The sequence below is a fragment of the Poecile atricapillus genome, chromosome 1 (assembly GCF_030490865.1).
Source record: "Poecile atricapillus isolate bPoeAtr1 chromosome 1, bPoeAtr1.hap1, whole genome shotgun sequence".
Lineage (NCBI taxonomy): Eukaryota > Metazoa > Chordata > Aves > Passeriformes > Paridae > Poecile > Poecile atricapillus.
In genome coordinates, this window is record NC_081249.1 from 131,450,254 (window position 1) to 131,471,087 (window position 20,834).

The 20,834-nt window shown below is 35.4% G+C and overlaps 1 protein-coding gene across 15 annotated transcripts in view; it reads right to left on the bottom strand.

The window, feature by feature from the left end:
• Positions 1–20,834, bottom strand: part of SOX6 (SRY-box transcription factor 6) — a 366,339-nt gene that overhangs the window by 47,526 nt on the left and 297,979 nt on the right. For 13 of the 15 annotated variants that reach the window (XM_058851096.1, XM_058851086.1, XM_058851105.1 and 10 more), the window contains 3 exons: positions 19,523–19,672; positions 15,439–15,619; positions 12,566–12,756 (listed from right to left, as the gene is read on the bottom strand). In XM_058851096.1, the coding sequence (XP_058707079.1) occupies positions 12,566–12,756; positions 15,439–15,619; positions 19,523–19,672 (522 nt within the window). The remainder of the gene's footprint in view (positions 1–12,565; positions 12,757–15,438; positions 15,620–19,522; positions 19,673–20,834) is intronic. The other 2 variants (XM_058851157.1, XM_058851138.1) reach the window with 1 other exon arrangement.

Sequence of the window (20,834 nt, forward strand, 5' to 3'; positions counted from 1 at the left end):
GCTGCACCACATTAGGAGCATTTCTAACATTGCAGCACTGGAATCTCATAGCAGTTGAAGGATGATTAAGTAATGCAGTCCCTGATTCAGAGGCACATGTGCTGAGATGCATCCTTACTGTAGCAAAATCTTAACATTACAGGAACTTAAGGGGGGTCGAAAACAGGAAATTGGGTGCTTTTTTGCGCTTTTAACTGGATTCTTTATGTTCCTATAACACATATGGTAACTACAGTAACATGGCATGGGTGGGGAGAAAGGGAAATTACTTGGTAAGCCAAGCAAGAAGTACATTTCATCACCTTCTCTTGTAGGATAACTCACACATGCACTACAAATTTTCCATACTGCAGTTCATTACTTTTGCATGTCCCTGCTACTGAGTACGCTGATAAACGTCTGATACTGAGTCCCTGATAAACGCTGGATGGCTTTTGGACCAAATGGAATGGATATCTTGCACAGCAGAGCATGCTGGTTATTGCAAACACTGATAGGCATCCTAGTCTATATAGGGTCAGTTTATAACTGTGAGCATTCTAATTCAGACTGTTCCTTGAAGTGAAAGAGGAAAAATAAACCTTGCATGAAAGAGGGAGCAGACCTACAGGAAAAGATCTTCCTTGTATTTCTAAATTTTGGGTTCTTTCTGAATGGAAGTCCTAAGAGTTGGCATACACTTCCTCAATGAGACATTGAAATGACAGTGTGATCTGTGCTGTGACAGTGGAGAACAAATCACAGGAGTTATGCAAAGGTCATGCAGGTAACCCCTTGATAAAGAGGAATCCCTTGGGAGGAAGAGTGCAGCTATACAACCTAATCTTATTCATAGTATTCAAAGAGCTTGAGGAACAGAATTCTGGCAGGGAGCTGGCAGCTGAATACATTTTGGCAAACTGCTGAACCTCTGACAGACCAAGTTTTACAGTACATGATGTGTCAGTGACTCACTTTGTATACAGCTCTAATGCACATCCTCCCAATGATGGCTTCTAAACAGAATGTAAAACAAATGTACCAGCATCCAAAATACAGAAAAGAGTGTTCCTGTGTTTTAGAAATTGAAAAAGTGGGATGCACAAAGCAAGAACATCTATGTATGTAAAAAATACATTTCATTCAAATAGGCATATAATGAAATTGTTACTTCAAAACTGAACTCAAGGATGCAAAGAAAATGGCAGGAAGATAGGAATGCTCACATTGCCTGCTGTCTCAAGAAGCCCTTGGCAAGATAACAGTGAAATCAGCTACTGATCAACACAGGTCTGACATTAAACCACAAGTGTCCACTTCTCTTACTGAATGTTTAATAAATTGCTTTGTAATGGCTGAAGGTAGAGAGGAGATCTTTCCAAAACCACGTCTCAATGTTCTCCCTCAGTTAAGGAATGTCAGCAAGTGGACTAGAACAGAAATTTGATATGTTTTTCTAGCCTTTCGTATAGAAACATTTGTAACATGTTAGAGGCCACAGGCATAAAAATGGAAAATTAATGTTTGTCTGTAGATTTTCAGGATGTAAGCTGGGCAATTTCAGCTTGTGGATTAGGCATACTTTAGGTTTCAAGTAGTGCTATAACAGCTTACTATGACTTGAATACAATTTTAATATGAGCAATCTGATGTTGAGTATCATTTATTACCCTGTTATACATTTCCAATTGAGATAGACCCGGTTGTAGAGTTAGTATTATGTGACTAGAGATGAACAAGCTATATGCATGAACATTTTATCCAGAAATCAGAGTATTTCTTATCTTTTCAAACCACCACTGGAGGTTCAGTAATTTCTATACGTGTATGAGTGTCAGTGTTTTAACAAACCAACTTTTTAAAGTTCTGCAAGAATGATACACTTAAATGCTCAATGGTTTCCTACTTCCGATTTATGCTGTTGTTAGTCACCTGAGACAAATGGCATTGTTTTCAGTGCCTGACTCAATGATAATGCAACTTTGCCTTAAATTACCTGGGGAAAAAAAAAGGCAACTGGGAGTTCTCTCAGCTCAAAGACTTCCTAGGTAATGAAAAGCTCTTACTTCTATCAGGTCCTGCACCCAAAAGCCTCAACTGTACAGAAAAAACAATGAATCTGCCTGTGGCATACCACTGGTAGGGAAGAGATAGCAATGGTAAGGGATAGTGCAGCAAGTCCTTCAGCAGCCCTAGATTAAATTGCTGCAGAGTTCAGGGAGCTGCTGTAAGGATCTATAATTAGCATTGACACTTTATCAGGGGCTGGAAGATCTCCCTGATATTTCCTTCCTCATTTGGTCAGTGGGTGCTGCATCAAAGCCTCCATTTCTTATTGAGGGGTTGCGCAATTTGGGTTTAAAGAGCAAATGCTTAATTGTGCACAAATATCCATGTTCATATGTAAATACACTCATAGAAATAAAAATGAAAATTAGTATTTTCACAAATATTCATGAAGTTTGCATGAATATTTGTGAAAATAAACAAAGGACTAAGCATGGTCAAACTCTATTAATCAGATTTCAAACAAAAACTTGCAAACACTGTTTCACATTATTGGTTCAAGTCTTTGAGACAAAAGAAGACAATTTTACCTGTTAGCATGCTTATTCTTTTGATTGAAGCAGAACAGTTAAGCCAGCAAGAAGTATTGTATAATTCCACAAACAGGCAGCTTAGTAAATATCCTTAAACAACAGGGAGTGTATTTGAATTTATCATACCAATTGATGCAGCCTAATGACACTTGAGAAATGGGAGACATTTTTAATTTTAGAAAGTAATGAAGTATCAGGGAAAGCAATCCAAATTTATCCTTGCTGTACTTTATCTGCTGCAGTAGAGAGTTATATTGGCAATGCATTTGGTATAGCAAATTTACTTAGAGGAATACACAAAGCCTGGAAAAAATGGAAGTAACTTTTGTGGATGTCTCTGCTTATATCTAAGTGTGAATACGCAAATGTATTCTGTAGTCCTCAGGACAATTGAGGAAGTGATACGATAGGATTGTGTAGCTGCCATTCTGACCAACAATTAAAATCAATGAATATATTCCTGTTCTAGCAAATTTATGCTTGAACAATAGTTTTCAACCTATCTTCATTGTTTTGTGGAGAAATATAATAAAAACACAGAATAAATTTCAGTATATATCTGTAAATTCTCTTGAGTATCTTGGGAAATGTATTGTGTGTAAGATCATTATGCTGTTACAGTCATCAGAAAGGCACTATCCTTTATGGCAGAACATCATCTTTTGGAAAAAAAATCCTTGTTGGTTTGTGCAAATTTTTCAACACATCCCTGAGACATGTTCCAGTCTGATTCTGTTCCTTTTGAATTTTCAGCTGTTCCAAAATTTAAGGGAGAAGACCAAAATGGGACAAAGTTTGTATCCTTTTCACATTAAATCCCACATGCAAGGGAATAAACAGTGTATTTGGCATTTTTTTCTTGAGCTGGAAAGGCAATAGAAGAAAGGGGACAAGTACTCATTATTACTATTACTATCATCATCATCATCATTATAATTAACACTATTATTAATTTGGTCTAAAACCTTAAGTTATACAACCTCTTCAATTAGCCCTGACAACAGAAATAAAAATTCGTAACTGTGTTCAGCAAGAATACTGTTGAGCACACGTAGTGGCCAAACCTCTAGCAGCCAATATTCAAGTGCAAAAATAGGTCTTGATACCAAAAGTTTGTGCTGATTTCTTACCAGTAAAGAGTATTTTGTTATCACATGCTCCTGGCATTGAACTGAAGGCATGAAAAATTTTAAAGGTTCACGTAATATGGGAAGTTTCTATCCTCTGAAGTGTGTGTATGTGTGTATACATATGTATGCCTCTATATACATGTGTATACAGTAATTCAAATAATAACATTTCATATCAGAAGCTCATGCCTAGGTATGTTCTCTTTTATTTTCTTATATATGTACATCATGATTGGGCTGGTCAAACATTTTTTTAAATTTATGGTCCAGTAAAATTTCTGTGATTTATAGTTTGCATATTTTTTACTCAATGCATTTTGATAATTTAATTAATAGAAAAAAATAATTTAGATTTTATTTTAATCAGCTTCTACATGACTTGAGGGACTATGAATTTCACTGTACATCTAATGCATTGGAACTGAAATGCACAAACTACCAATTTTATAATGACAATTTTGGAAAGTGAAGTAATTGAGCAAAAGGTTTAAAAACAAAGGTCACATAGAAAATTCTTATGTAGGTGTAAACTGGATCCATAAACTGTCACCAAAGCTAAATTATCTGCAAATTTAGATGACCTACATATGCCAGAGATTTTGCACTGTATCTTTTTGTCTTTTCCCTGTCAGTTCTACAGTTTCAGTGAGCATGTATTTTTAATGTGCAAATTTCAAATACATTATTTGTATGTCTTTCTACACACAGCATACAAAGTAAATCTATAAAAAAAAAAATTAGTCGGTGCATTGATAAGCATGAGTGTGACTACCTAGATGTAAATAGCATTTGAGCAAGAGCATGTGATCAATTAAAGGTCGTATCATACATTACATACAAAGTTAACGATTCATGAGCAGCTTTAATATTTCTATCTCTGGGGTTGGAGGAACAGACTTGACAAGATTTCATACCCACAGCCTTCTGCACCTGGTTCCCATTACAAACCTGGCCTTAATAATGGGGCTGTGTTCTTCTGCAGGGGTTAACGTTAGCACTGGTATTTTCCTCCCATAACTCTTAGAACCTGAGCACTGATATTACGGCTGTGTGTTTGACCCCTCAGTGCATGAGAAGTTACAGCTCCCATCATCTTTCTCACTACATACATAGAGATCAGATAAAACATTTCTCTAAGTATGGGTACAATGTCTGAACTATTTTTATTTCCTGGAATAGCTACAGAATAGTGATACATTACAGGGTCAGTGTTATTTCCAAAGTCAGATTAGCCCTTTTCCTTTTTAGTTTATAATTGAAACATTTCTGCTTAAAAGATGTGGAGACACAGGATTGTTTTTTTCCCAAGATGCTCTGCCTTGAATTTAATTTCAAATTACATGCAAAGTTCTAGTTGCAAAGCATAAATCCATTGCAATACTTACCTGTGTCTGAGAGATATTAAAACCATTCAGTTATTCAAAAATATATCTAATTCCTGATCAGAACTCACAAAAGAAAAAGAAAAATGACAATGCTCAGTTGCCCCTAAACACACTTAGAAAGCCAAAGCAAACACATGTGACATTCATACAAAAGCAGAAATCATTTACACCTTGAACTTCTTAAAAAAATAGCAGGGAATTCCCTGAAGGGATATGCTGCCTAGGAAGTCCAGTCATAGCACACACAGTACACCCTGAAAAAATATGTTGCTTGGAATCATTACTATTTTCCCCAATTCATTGTTATAAATGCATATGGATGTCAGCCTTTATCTTATCTTGGCATGAAAATTCAAATATTGGAACCAACAACATAAATAAACAGAATTTCTCCAGCTAAAAAACTAAATGTTTGAGGTCCAGCATGTTTTCCAGTTCTAATAAAAGGGGGCAGTATTACATCATCTGAAATTCTGAATTGTCCAAATTATAATTAAAAGAGCTGGAGAAGGATACAAGACTGCTGAATTTCACTGAAAATAGACTGTTACTATGTATGCAGCCATAAATCTGCTTGTCTGCCTTGGGGTAAAATTTTCAGACCTAGTTCAGTGGGACTTAGGCTCCTGCATTGCAGCCACTTCAAAAAATTTTTACTTCAGTGACTATTTTCCATTCAGAATTATTAAGGAGATATTACAATGAGTATAAAATGAAGACAAGTGTTTATGTAGCTAGGATAAGCCCTAAGCCTAAAAAGGAAATTGCAAAATTACTACAGTTTCAAAAAATTCTGGAACAAACTGGTGTATTTTTCTTTTTTCTTTTTTCTTTTTTTTTTTTTTTATAATAGAGATTTTTCTTATTAAAATACTGGTGTCCAAATATTGCTTTAGGAAATTAACTATGAACATCCAATGTAAAAAAAAAAACAAAAAAACTATAACTTACATTTATTATGTACAGCCACAAGTAGATTACTAAATTGAGCAGATTCACAGTCAAGTATAAAGGACATTTGTTTTGTAAGAAATATGAGGACTGCTGGGATTTGTATTTGAAACTTTTCCCTATTCCAAGGCGTTTAACTTAGACCTGTCACTTATCTGTTCTAAAATGATGGATCTGCAAAGTGGTTGTCTTTATGCAACGTGTCCTTCTACATCGCAGAAAGTCCCCAGGGAAAGGTTTGTCGGCTGAGCAGGATGACGTACTCAGGAAAAAACACTTTGCAGTGTCTCTTTGTAGAAATCAGAGTCTTCATTAGACAGATGGAATACACTCCCACTGAGTTGAATAAATTGCCTATATTCTTGCAAGAAAGTGAGACCACACTAACAGTTCCTCAAGTAAATCAATGTCTTTCTTTTTTCCCTTTCTGTACAGCTCTAGACCTTTTATTATAGAATCTAAATAGTTAAATTACATTATACCTAAGTGCAAGCTGTGGGGGGCAGGACCTTTCTTAAGTTACAGTGAGACCAGAACTTGTTACAATGACTGTGGAGACAATACCACAGAAAAAGTAATAACTTTGCAAAACTAGTCATCTGCTGTTGTTACTGCTATCCTTTTTTTTTTTTTTTTTTCTAATTTTTAGGTACTCGCCCTTTAATTATAAGTAGAACAAAGGTTTAACCAATAGAAATAAGGGTCCAATTGAAAATGCTTACAATTTCTATCATGTCTCACTACAAACTGAAATATAAGCATTGACTTCTTATTTACTAAGTATCGATAGTCTGTTAAAAGAAACTAAAGAGGGATAAAAGAAAATACAAGTTTTTCTTGAAAGAAAAAAGGAAATGAGAAGACATCACTATCTACAAATCTAAGCCACATATTCATAAAGATTTATAAGAAATCCACAAGACCCTTATGACCAATTAATTCATGTTCTAAATTTAAGAGTGGTCAGGACTCCTTTTAGTAAAAGGAAAAAGTGAATTGCATGCAGAATGAACTAGAAAAGTATTTGCTTAACTATGCGTTTGGGGTTTTTTGACAGAGTTGATACTTGACTAATACAAGGATACTTGTAACAAGGTGATTCTCTGTGATTATCTGAGAAATCTCCTGCAAATCCAGAACAGACAGTGTGACTCCTGCCACTGCAGGTGTTCTGTCTCTGATGCTGAATGTACGGGCAGAAAAAAGCTGGCAAAAAACTGATGCCAGCATAATGCAGCATTGCTTGCCTTTAGGAAAAAAAACAGTACAATGCTGGAGCCATTGCAGGGCTGTAGGCAGCCAAAAGGAGATTATGCATGACTAGTGACTTTTCCAACAAAGACTTCCTGAAGTGTTTTTGTACAAGTTTGTACATGTGTTCAGGAGCTTCATAAACATGATGAAGTGTAACAGCTCCAAAGGAGTTGTTACACTCTATTGTCTCAATAATGCACATACTTAACAGTCCCAAAATACAGCAGAGCGTAATACCTCCAAAGGGGTCGTTATGGCTTATCAAGTCAAATCCAACTGCCTAAATATGAGTTTTATCAATAGACTGCAATATCTGCAGGGGTAAATAATGTTTTTAAGAATGTACACATTTTGCATTCAAACTGTGGTCTATATTAGGGTAAATTACGTGGATTCAACTTGTGAAACTTTGATTTAGAGATAATAAAGGACTAAAAGGCTCATTAGAAGAGGTGCTAAAGTACCATAATTCCCAGGAAATAGGCAATGACTCATGTCATTTATTTTGGGGTCTAATTCTGCTTTCCTGCTGCAAATACACAGTTGTCTGAAAATCTACAAAAGAGTAAGAATGGAATATAAACATAAAAATGTTATATTAAATTCTGCTTACTCTCAGATCTCAATGAATATACTTCATGGTAAGTAAAATGTAGGGATACAAATATGTTGTTGTAATTGATTTTGTATTTATTCTATCTTGACTTCATATATTTCTCTCCAATCACAGTTCTACCAATATTTTTTATACAAAGATTTTCTGGAAGATCTTTGTCAACGTTTTCCTGCTCTGTGTACAAAAAAGATAGGATCTGATTATTTTTAAAATAATGTCAGTTATCTTATAAATTATATAACGTTTTCAGATTCATTTAAAATCTTAAAGCAAATCTTCTAGGCAATGATGGTAGTTTGAAATACTAAAATAAATACAAGTAGCTGAAGCAATGCAGATTTTAAGTACTCTTTTTTGTTGAAGGTGAGCATGGCTTGACTGGAAAAAAGTCACATGCTCTAAACAAAGATGAATTTTTGGTGTGATTTTACGTTTGCTTCTATCACACGGTAAAAGCTCTGTGTATTATTTTCTTCATTTTCTTAACTTTCTCCCCTTTCCACTGTTTCTGTTTACTCTGTAAAATGACTGACACCGTTATTCTTCCCTTTCCTCAGTCAGACCACACTTGAATTTTCTGATCCACCTGAGGTGGAGCAGAAAAATTCAACTCTGTTAAAATTATTTTTTTCCTCATGTGCATTGTACTGGTTTAGGCTCAGAGTTAAACTTAGCTCATGTGCTGCTGAGCTTTGGATTTGTGACCAAAATAGTGCTGGATAACGCAGGGATATTTCACCTGTTGCCAAACGGAGCTTCTACAGCAAGACCTTCTCTCGTTTTGATGCTGCTCTGTCAGAGAGGAGGCTGGGGGTGTGCCAAGCACTGAGAGGGGGACAGAGCCAGGACAACTGACCCCAACTGACCAAAGGGATATTCCACACCATATGACATCAGATTCAGCAATAAAATCTGGTGGAAGAATGAGGAAAGGGAAATGCTTGGAGTTTTGGCATTTGTCTTCCCATGTAACTTAGTAATGCTGAAGCCCTGCTTTCCTGGGAATGGTTAAACATTTGCCTGGCAATGGGCAGTAGTCAATTAATTCCCTATTTTACTTTACTTACTTTCACAGCTTTTGCTGTACTTATTAAACTGTACTAATCAGCCCACAAGTTTTCTAATTTTGCCCTTCTGACTCTCGTCCCCATCCTGTTGATGGGAGTGAGTGAGCGGCTGTGTGGTTCTTACCTGCCTATCCTAACACAAATAGCTTCACAGGATGCTATCATCTCAGAAGTACAAACAAACCTTAATGCTTTGGCAAATGACAAAGTTGGGCAGTCCCAGAATGCTGGATGTTTTTGTTTTGGCCCTTCTTATGAGCAAATCTCTGTGAGCACTTTGAAAGCTTTGTAGATTTTTTTTTTTTTTTTTGAACAGCAGAATATGAACACAAGCAATTTTCAATTCTGTGTCTGTAACCAAATACAAAGCTTTCTGAGATTTAAATGACACATTTTCAAAAAGGCCTAAGCCCAGGCTTTGAAGTTATGTACATAATTTTGTGAGCACAATCATTTGCACAACAAACTATTACCAACTATCTGAACTCGGAGACCAGTAACTGACCAGAACTCAATAGCTTTTTTAAACCAGCTGCAGGCAATTAATTTGCCATCTTTTTCTGGTGCCAGCTTCCAGCTACTCATTTCTACAAGTCTAATTACCTGAAGCCCATTTCTGAAAATTTGGTCCTGAAAACACAGGGTTCTGATTCTTCAAAAGAAACCAATCCAAAATTGCAACTGTTATCAAAGCTTCACTGGGATCATGACAGAAACTATACGTAGTTTTCTTGGCATACAATTATTTCAAAATTATGTTTCTCTAATTGAAGTGATCTAGTATTCCTGCCCCCCCACCTCCATTTTGATCATCCTGTCTATCATTTTTAGAGTAAAAGAAGTATATAATAATGTAAAAATTGAGAGGCAGAGGGTGAAGGAGAAGAGTGTTCTAGAATTCTGTTTGTGCAAAAGATGCGTCTGGTTTTAATGTATCTTGCTATAAAGTATAAATACATTTCCTTAGTATTCATGACAAAATTAATACTTTTATTTTCTTTAGGATATAAGTGGGGATATACCATCATTGAAAATTACTGATTCATATCCCATTCTTGTGCAACCCCTGTCTTTCCCCACATATATGGGGGAGTGTAACAGACCAACACACCAAAGGTAAAACCAGAGTACATACTACAAGCTTTTCCTGCCTTAATGGTTCTGTAGTGCCTGCTGCAATAAATAAACCCACCAGGATTACATAGGGTCACAAAGAGACTTAACAACAGATTTCCCTGCTGCTGTTTTATTCTTTGGTTTTAAAAGTTGCTAGTGCTACCATCTCCTCACAAAAGACGGCCTTTGAGAATGGTGTTGTTTTTATCTGTTAAAGAGTTCTGATTCACTCTGCTATATTTGTAAGTAAAATAAAATTTTTTTTTGCTCAGAGTGCCTGATGCATAACCTCAATCTGGAAGCTGTGCATCAGTCTGTGCATTGCTAGTAACCAGCACAAAATAGAAATTTCAGATTATTCACTGAAATATTTACTGACTCTGCTTTAAAGGGTGAAAGATGAAATAGGAACTTGTTATATCAAATACAAGACATAAACATGATACTGAAAATATGCAGGGAAGAGACTCAATAAGTAAGTGGATGCCATTTTTATACTTATTTTTCAAAGTGAAATCAAATGTTAAGAATTCTTTTAATAGCCCTTAGAGCATATTAGATATTTTTTAAATGTCAAGCCACTGAAACTCATAAAATAAATTTTAAAATAAGCATAATTTTATAAACTCTTAATACTGATCATGTATGTGACATTTTTTTCTTTTTACAACCTGGGCTTTAGTATCCTGCCTCTTGATTGCTTAAGATAAACACTGCCTTTACAATTAGACTGTTTGAATACAGCCTGCTTGATCAGTTATTAATTTCTATACTTCTAATAATATCAACTTGTATTAAATGAGGTTTTCAATTATGATTTTTAAACAAATACTACCAGACGCATATATTTATATTATTTATATTATTTATATTATTTATATTATTTATATTATTTATATTATTTATATTATTTATTATTTATATTATTTATATTATTCATATTATTCATATTATTTATATTTATATTTATATTACACATATCTATTAGACATAACATATATTTATTAGTCTGACTTGGAAAAGCATTGTTTATCCTGTGTGGCAACATTTTAACCAATCTTTTTTACCAGACACTACTTGTTTTGAAGACTGCAAAGAAACTATCAAAAATATAAAATGTAATTAAAAGGTGTGTATCAATCTTTAATGGGTCTGTTTATAACATTTCTTTGTATTTTTGTGTCTTGCTACAAAACACTCACCCAAGCATTCCCTAGTGGGCTGAGAAAAGTTCAGAGTAATATCAAATTCATCATTTAAGTTACAGTTAATATTAAGTTACTGTATAATCTTCCCTCCCTTACACAAGAAAAAAAAAGAACCTACCCTACCTCTGATATAGAAAATTACAGAAGTTTTGGAATTGGAATGACTTGTTGTTCTGGAGTTTTAACAAATAGTCTGAAACACTAGTTGCTGTATAGGCTAATTAATGTGTCAGTTTTCTTTCCATTCATTACTAAATTGCACGATAACTGTTCTATTTGCCAAAGCTTTAGTGATTACTGGGATAATGCTTTTCCCTCTCTAGTTGACTGGAATAAGTATAGTGGTCTCTAACTGATTTTGTGTTAGTGGTGAAAAATAACTTGTATTTTTTGCAGCCTGTGGCACCTCTAGGGAAGCGGACAGAGAAGCATCCGAAGGGCCGCCTTTTACCTCAGCCAGTTACCAGATCCTCTTGTCTCTTGCCCAGGTGTACATGCAGAGACCTGCTGCTGGAGCAGATCCGGAAGACATCAGAAAGACCACAGAATGGGACAACACAGATTCAGGGGATTTTCCAAGAGTCTTCCTTGTCCTCTGACTGGTCCTTAAAGCAAGTGTGGTAGAAACTGTTCCTTACCTTTCATACATGATCCCAGGCTGCCATTTTGTAAACTGGATCATGTCCTGCTCAGTCCAGTGCTGGTCCCGTTATCCCAACACCTGTCATTTACCCTTTTACTCTAGTGTGCCACCTCATTTCAGTGATCCAACAAAGAATGTTTTATCTCTAATTTCCCACTGCAACTGAGAGCCAAATGCAACTGTTTTGAGCCTTAGTACTTTGTTGCATCTGAACCACAGATTCAAGCACATACAATTCATACACTGGCATTGTAATACTCAACCATGCTAGTACAGAAGTGGCTTTTTGGTCATATTTATCAATCCAGCCATTCTCAAAAGCACAATTCAGAATCCAGGGACCATGAACAATGGAAGCTTCAGCCAACCCCTTTTCCATGTTTTGATGTGCATGCTTACAGCTTCATCACATGTGTGCACAGGACTGTGGGTGTGAATGCTGTCATGTAAACCTAGAGAAGTTCGCAGCACAGCACTGAGAAGAGACAAGGTGTATCTAACATATAAACCAGAGATGTCTAAAAGCTCTAAAAAGAAATTTCATTTAAAAATAAGAACCTATTTTGCAGGGAAGAGAAGAGTGAGTGACAGACTGTGGGGAACTGGGAGACATTACCTTTTCATTCCTGCAGTTGTTTAGACCCATGTTATTCATGGAGGGCAATTTTCCATCGACGCCATGAGGCTGCTGTTGCTGCTGCTGTTCCCTTTGGATTTGCTCTCTCATTTTTCGAGCCTCCTGAATGGCTTTCATAACTGTGTCCTGGTCCCCAAATAGGGCAGGTGAATTAAGACTGGAAAGGATATCTATAAATAGAGAACATAATTTATTTAGGTAATTATCCAAATTGTAATCCAAGGTAAGAACTCTGCTCTCACACTCCTAGAGCTGCACCCAACCAACATCTGCAGAAGGAGGAGGAGTGGCAATTGTTTGCTTTTTGAAGACTAAATTACTCCACTGAATTGATTGAGAGACTCATGCACTTCTTTTCCATGAAACACAACAAATGAGGTCTTGGGATAGCCTGATAAGGACCTGAGCATACTCATGGACTCAAATTTAACTATATGTTTAAGAGTATTCTAAAGCTTAAACTGGAAACCTTTCGAGGTATTAAAAATAATTAATGAAAAGAACAAAGGAAAAAAAAATCTCATTTACTAGGCCATTAAACTCCATGTCAGTTCTTGAAACTTCTTTATAGAGAGAACCATCACTCTAGACGTTTGGATTTCCTTTTCAGAAAGAGCACTTGCATTTACTTTTGGGGGACAAAGGCCATTATGACCATAATATGAGTATAAATCTCTAAGTCAGTAGAGAAAAAAAAAACATTTTTTCTTCTATTGCTCCGAACAGGAAGAAACTATTAAACAAGCATCAAACTCAGGCAAGCATTCCTGTTGCATCTTACAATGATTCATGAAGATGAGTACCCAGATACAGTTTTAGATTTGAGAGAAAAAGGCAGAAATTATTTTGTGACTGTTTCATTTTTGTTGCTGTGGTAAAACTGTGATCCACCTGCTCCTACATGGAAGCATTCTCTATACTGCACATGGATAAACTGGTGCACATATACCCTAGCTTGGGAATTTTGAGTAATCATTGTTTGTGTGTGACCTGTGCATCTCTCTGACCATAAGATGTCTTTTAAAAAAAGCTCTGAAGTTACTAGATTTGTGTACTTATTAACAGTCTACTACTAAAAAGAAAAGAAAAAAAAAAAAAGAAAAAGGAAAAGTAAAAAAAAGCCACCAAAACCAAAATCCAAAACAACTACCAAAAACCCCAAACAGGCTAAGATTTGGAATTACCAATCAAATATAATTTTTATATTCTTTTCATTTCACTTAAGTTCAGCTGAGTACAATAACACAAATTCAACCTCAAAGGACCCGGAATTATTTTAAAATAAAAATTATTAGGGGTTTCTCACACTTCATACAGGGAACCAAATGCTATTTATTAGTATTAATTCAATACTACGGCCTAAGTAAGAAGGGATGTAGGCTGTGATGTTTTCATCCCATCCCACCAAGGTGTGGGATTGGTGATCTTTTGTATCTGAATGAGTCATCCCTCTTCAAAATAAAAATAATGTATTATAAGAAAATCACTGCTCTTGCTGAGGAAAATTTGCGATGTTCTGGACCATTTCAGCCACTAACTTCCTTTCTGGACTGTAAAGAAATTTGGAGCCATATTTTTAATTGGTTATTATTGGGAAGCATTATTGGGAAGCATGATTTTTAAAGAACTTTAGATTCATAATCATCTACATTTATTTTGAAATGCAGCAAAAGCTCCTACAGGGCTTGCTGATTTTTGGTTATGTCTTCCTGTCTTTTTTTATACTTAAGGATTGAGACAAAATTTTTTATGACTTTACATGAAAAATATTTATACCCTAGGCACTATTTGTGTTCTGTGTTCCTTTCTCTTGAATGGTCTATGACTTCAGATTGATATTTCACTTTCTAATGTAAGATAGTGCAGTGAGAGTTGCAAATAAATTTACAGGTAGAGTATCTAGATAGTTACAGAAAATATCTTTCAGAGATCATGATGTTCCCAAGTGTTTTGGAATGGAAAAAACCCATAATTTTTATATATTTAATATATGTATTTAACATATCTATTCATTATTCACAAGTGTTTCTATATATTTTACAAGTACACTTGAGTTACAGATTGTGAATAAGTGGTCTGTAGTAAGTATTTAGTCACTGTTAAAATTTACTATTTGAACTTTAGGGCTGATCATCTACATTTTGCAGCTCTTGATTCTGTTTCTTGACTGGTTAAAGTAGTCTTCATACATAGTTTTCAGACCAATTTTGATTCATCATTTAATAAGCTTAAAGAATCTTGAACACAGGTCAAAAATTCCCTACTTGTAACCATACGAAAACAAAATCCTGTCAGATGGCTGAACAAATAATAAAAATATGATCAAATAATAAAAACTGATCAAATAATAACATAAGCTGACCAGATGTAAGCCTTTCCATCTTTATTAAAAAGAAGGGGGAAAAAAAATAAAATCTGTCTAGTATCTTGTGTGTCTCTCTGTGCATGCAAAGAGAGTTTTTTATTTTTTTGATCCAGAAGTCAAAATTTAAAAGTTAACTTTGTGTGTATATACCCAGTAGATGCCTTTAGGAGAGATATTTACAAAAAACTGTTTTACAGGTTTTATCTATCTATCATTATTTAGTTATCTGTGCGTATTTGTATGTATTTCCTATATAATGCATTTCTTTCCTGTGTTTGTCACACACTGATACATCTCTTTGGATACTCTTATAAAACTCTGGTAATCAATCATTCTTTGAAAAGCTTCACTATATATATTTTTTTTCCATTTTAAACTGAAATGTACGCCCAAGTATCTGCTTAATCCAGAACTAAGTGTGTTCAGGCTGAGAATTCCCTGCAGAAAACGTGCCTATTTTCTCCTTTCCCCAGGACAGATTAGTTACCTAAAGAGGATCCTCTTCCCAGAGACCCACTGAGCGGGCTGGGGATGCCGCTCTTGTTCGACACCGTCACTGGACTGCTTTTGCTGGCTGGGAAGAGATTCTGTGTTGGAGATGTTGGGGATTTGACAGGTTCAGCTGTTTTGGGTCGGGCTGAGAGATTCAGTGGCTGAGCTGCTTCATCCTGCAAGAGTTTAATGTAAATAACTATTAGGAAAAGACAAATGAATGCATCATTTTGCAAGCAGCAGTTACTTTACATCTTGAAGACAATACCACATTCCACAGCAATAATAACAAAAGAAGCTAATTATCTGCCTCCTTTAAGATTCATCGAAAGGAAACCTCATTAATTTCTCTGTGTTATGCTTCTTATTTACATTAACTATGTGACTGGATCATTCTTTTTGCCAAATTAAAATTTGAATTAGCTCACATTACAGCTTAATTTCCTAATGTGTTTTCAGAGATCTAAATTAACCTAGGGCATTTACAAAGAATTATTTAAAATTTCCAGCAGCTCAGTAATGCTTTTGCACTGGTTCTATTTGAAAAGTTCCTGGCACTATAAAAATAAGTTATGTAGCTTATTTTTAAATGCATTAGAAACTAGGGAATCAGAAGTACTACTATGAAAGAATCATTTGGAAATCCTGACAGCTCCTTGGGCCACACTTAGAGCTGCTGCTAGCTTATACATTCCATGCATCTAACTCAGAGTGCATGTTTTGTTTAGTGAAATAATCTATGCTGGTCCCACATAATAGGAGATAAGAATTTCACTGAATTCAAATTACTTTACTTATTTATTTACTTATTACTTTACTTATTTGCTTATTACTTTATTAGTGACTACTACCACATGCATTTAAAAATATATTTTATTTTCTATTTAATTTTGTTAACTTTCAAATGTCAAGTTTTTGACAGATTTATGCAAAATCAAATCTATTTTCCACATAACTGCTACTCTGCTCCTTGTTTGATAGTTCCGTATTATTCCTGTATTCTGTACTTATTTCTGCTGCATTTAACCTCTAGTATATCTGTATGCTTCATTTGCATTAAGAGAAGGAACTTTTTTTAAGGGTTTGTAAATCTAGTCCCAGCACCTTTCTATGATTTGATAATTTCATTATCAACTGTGGAAGAAACTCTGACATATGTCTTGTTTCTGTGCTGTAGAATAGGTCCATCTAAAAATATCTCAACTTTTTGAAGACTTATTCAAGAAATTAATTTCTTTGATAATTATAAACATTTGTAGTGCAACCATCTTCACATTCTTTGAGCTTGCTCCTTCTACTTAGTACATTAAGCAAGACAGAGCACTTGGAAAACTGTGAAATGGTGATTTTCTGTCATTAAAGCGCCCAGTAAGACAGGTCTCTCATTTAAAATATGCCCAGAGCAGAATTATGCTGGATAAAAGAGATTTTTCATATTTTAAAACACTGCACTGATCACTTCGAAGCTTAGAATTATGTCAAAATTCAATAATACATCATATTAACTCATCTTTTCCTTTCTCCTTACTGTCAAGCAAAGTTCATCTGGTCACACACAATGCATTAAACAGGGAAACATAACAAACAGGTATTTATAATGCCACTATATCACCGGCTTTAAATTTTTCCCATAAAACTGCATGACATTTCAATTCTTCCTTGCCTCAGAGTGTGTAAAAATGTCCACACCCTTTCAGGGTCTAGGTGAGAGCAGAAGCTCAAAGGTATAAGGGACAGAGTCCATTTTGGTGCTTTGTGGCCATACTTATATGTGACCTCTTTTCCTTGCACAAAGACAAAGTGGCTTCCATGAATTTTTCCAAGAGTTCAGAGCCCCACCCAGACCATGAAGTTTGCCAGGCTAGGTAGTGTGAACATATGCACATACAAATCTATGCTACAGTGTTCAGTTTTTAAATAGTTTTCCATCTAGTACTGCTACAATTGTGAAAGAATGCTAAACACTACCAGAACTTGTTTGTTTGTATTATATGGACAATATTGTCCCTTCTGCAAGGCAACCAAAAAACTGGAAAACGTTCTGGCCACTGACTTAAGGAAAACATATCATTACTTTTTGAAAGATCTGTCTACCATAAAAGAATTCCATTCGTTCAATAAATAATGCATGTAGTTTATACAAACTGGTTAAAACCAAAGAAAATATAGAGGATTTGTTAAGCACTGCATGACCATCAAAATTGTCACATTTCATCATGGCTAACAAAGGCAACAATCTGCAGAGACTGAATATAGGTACTACTTTCCTACTAATAATTTCTTCATTAGATATTGCTATTTGTCCACACAAAGCACTTGTAGTTTACCTTTAATATTCTGAATGCAGTAGTGTGCTTAATAAAAATAATCATAAGACTTCAGTTTTATTAACATATACCTTAGTCCATTCAAGTTACATTATGTAGCAAAACCCCCAAGAATTTCCATGTGGTCAATTTTTAATAGGACTCAGCTGGCCACAAACCTGGACCAGTATTGGCCTTGGTTCAAGAAGATATGTGCTTGAATTTAACCAGGGAAAATTTGACTCATACAGTAAAGGTTTGGTTTGGTTTGGTGTAGGTTCATTTGGCTCACTCACTCCCAGAATTACTTTTTCACATTAAAGTAGTCAGTAGTATATTCCCAATGCCATAAATCACTGGTGTTAGGTATCACTGTTCTATGGCAACTTTGCTGGAACAGTTGGGCTTTGCTTTTGGTGGCTTCTGTATTGACCATAGCAAACTCCGCATATGCAGTAAATTTCCTTGGCTGCTCTCAAAGCTGGCGTTAGATTACAAGAGGTAAAATATTAGACTAATACACATCTACAGCTAAGTAAAGTGAATGCTTTGCTAAATAAATGTTAGATCTGGCCATAATGGAAGAGTTTTTATTTATTAGTACTCTCAGCCTGGCAAAAAAGTGTCATAGAAATTTATCTGTCCAGGCAGAAATATCTACTCACCCACACTTTACCATGATGATTGATGATAATGAAAAAACAAATGATATTTTACTCTCGCGTCAAAAAATGTAAGAGGAAAAAAAAAGAAACCACCATCTCAAGTGACTAAAATCTTCTCAGGCTGGGTTGAAGCTAAGCAATGTTTGCCTGTAAGGTCTTTGCAGCCAGCAAAAAAGCCCCATTTCAACCTCTCTTTCTCTCCCTACAAAGTCACTAGATGCCACCTTTAGATTATTTTTATTGTTCAGCATTTATAGCTCTATCTTTCAAGTGGGTAAAACATCTGAATGTTGATTTTGTTTGGTTTTTTGGTTTTTGTTTTGGGTTTTTTTTGTTTTTTACAGTTTGGAGTAAATTGGTCCTGAGCATGTTTTTCGTTCTCAACCCAACCACTCTGGGAGAACACAGCAGGAGAAGGCAGGCAGTCCCACCCAAAGGCTGCTCCACGGGTTTCACAGCGCTCATCCCAGGCTCCTGGCAAATGCCATGTTGTAGCTGCCTGGTTCCAAGCTAGTGAGAATAAGCAGGCACAAGCACTCGGCAATGGCGCAAAACCAGCGAGGAGCAGCACGGTTGTCAGCAGCTGTGTGAAATCAGCAAAAGTCAAATCAATCTGCAGCAACACAATGTTTTCCCCAGAGCCCTGTATTACATATTATTTTTAAAGGAGGCTTTTCCAAAATTGTAGAATTAAGTACAGCTAGAGATTTGTGAAATAATTAGAAGCTCTACAGTCTCTCTCTTACCCTAACAATATAAGCCAGCATCATATTTCAAAATACTCAAGAGCTCAACATGAAACAATTCATGAAATGGATGCCATTTATGCGTGTTACCAGATTACAAACTGAAATCTTGAAAATATCACATTTTACTGATGAATCTGTTGTGCTGCCTCTGGTAGGAAGAGGGACGCCTGGTATTTTTGGAAACAAGTGAATGCTTTCTCTTCCCTTTTCTATACTGATAATACAGCACTAAAATGGAACTTCTTATTTGAATATTGAAGAACTGTACTGTGGTTCAACTTTCAACTGTAAAACAGTTAAAGAGATCATTGATTTTACTGTCTTTCTCAAACACCAGCTTTTTTCTTTACGAAAAATACCTTAACTTGAGTTACCGGGCTGGTCCCTCTCTTCTCATTTTTCATCCCAGTGGGTGAAAGTGCCCCTGTTGTATTTGGTGGCTGTGGAGTAGATGGCATTTTGGCTCCAGGAGAAACTTGCATGCTTGCCAGCTGAGCTGCATACAGTTGCTGGAAGACAAGAAGATATACATATATTCCTGCAATATTCCTAAAGAAAGCTGTAAATGTACTTTTTTTTTTCCCCACTGGCATTTCTTCTCATAAAGGATCTTTTTCAGCTTTTGTTTGTGGCTTCCCTTTCTGTTATTTGCAAAAAAGAGAAAAAAGCAGTTGGGAAAACTCCCAAACAACATAACAGTATCTTTTTTCTTCATTTGACTTTTGCTGATTTTTCTTGTTTTCTTTTTTTTTCCCTCTTTCTAATGATGGTCATGCTGTTGAGCAAAAAATTATACTGTGCCTGAATATTAAAAACAAAATTGGTAAAATTATAAGGCTTTTCATGAAAAGGAGGTATAAGCCCCAGTCAGAAACACTAATAATACAGGTCTTCTCTGTTCTTCGCAAAAAATTAACCACTAATTCCAGAAGTTTTACTGGGAGCTGCCACAAGAATATCTTCCTACCAAAAGGCCAAGTTAAAATAGCCAACAAGGTATGTCTCAAGCTCTCTGTACAGGGATATATCTTCTATAAATGCTAATAATGAATTAAAGTTCCTGTAAATAGTGATGAAAGTACACTAAAAACTCTAGTGAAACTTTTCAAGAAGTTTAAGTGAAACATAGACTTTTATATTAAAATAAACAATCCCAACCAGTAAAAAGTGTTTACTGAACAAAATCAATTTGGTCCAATTTCTTTCCAGTCACCAAACTTAAGCCCTCACCTTGAATTAGTATCATGAATAATTCTTCCACCATGAACAGGGAAGATCCTAATCCCTCTTCTACACATAGATCTACATAAACTTAGCCGTATTAGTGAGAAAAAAAGCCAGGTGGTTTGTATGTAATTTCCAACATTATTATCATTCAGATGGACAAATAAAAAAAAAATTACAGTAATCGAAAGCAGACCTTTCAGCACATGTAATTAAATGAAAGCTTAATAAAGAATAATTTGCAAGAGCCAGATGTGCTTATGTCATAATTGTTGCTTTCTTTGGAACAATTTTTCTGGTATAACAAGCCCCCACAGAAATGAAAGTTACACAATACTGTAAGTTCAGTGACTTAGTGGTGAGACAAACGCAGGAGGGAGAAGCAGAGTCACAGCTCAGGGTGACAAATGAAAACTGTTGTTTGTTTGTTTGTTTGTTTGTTTGTTT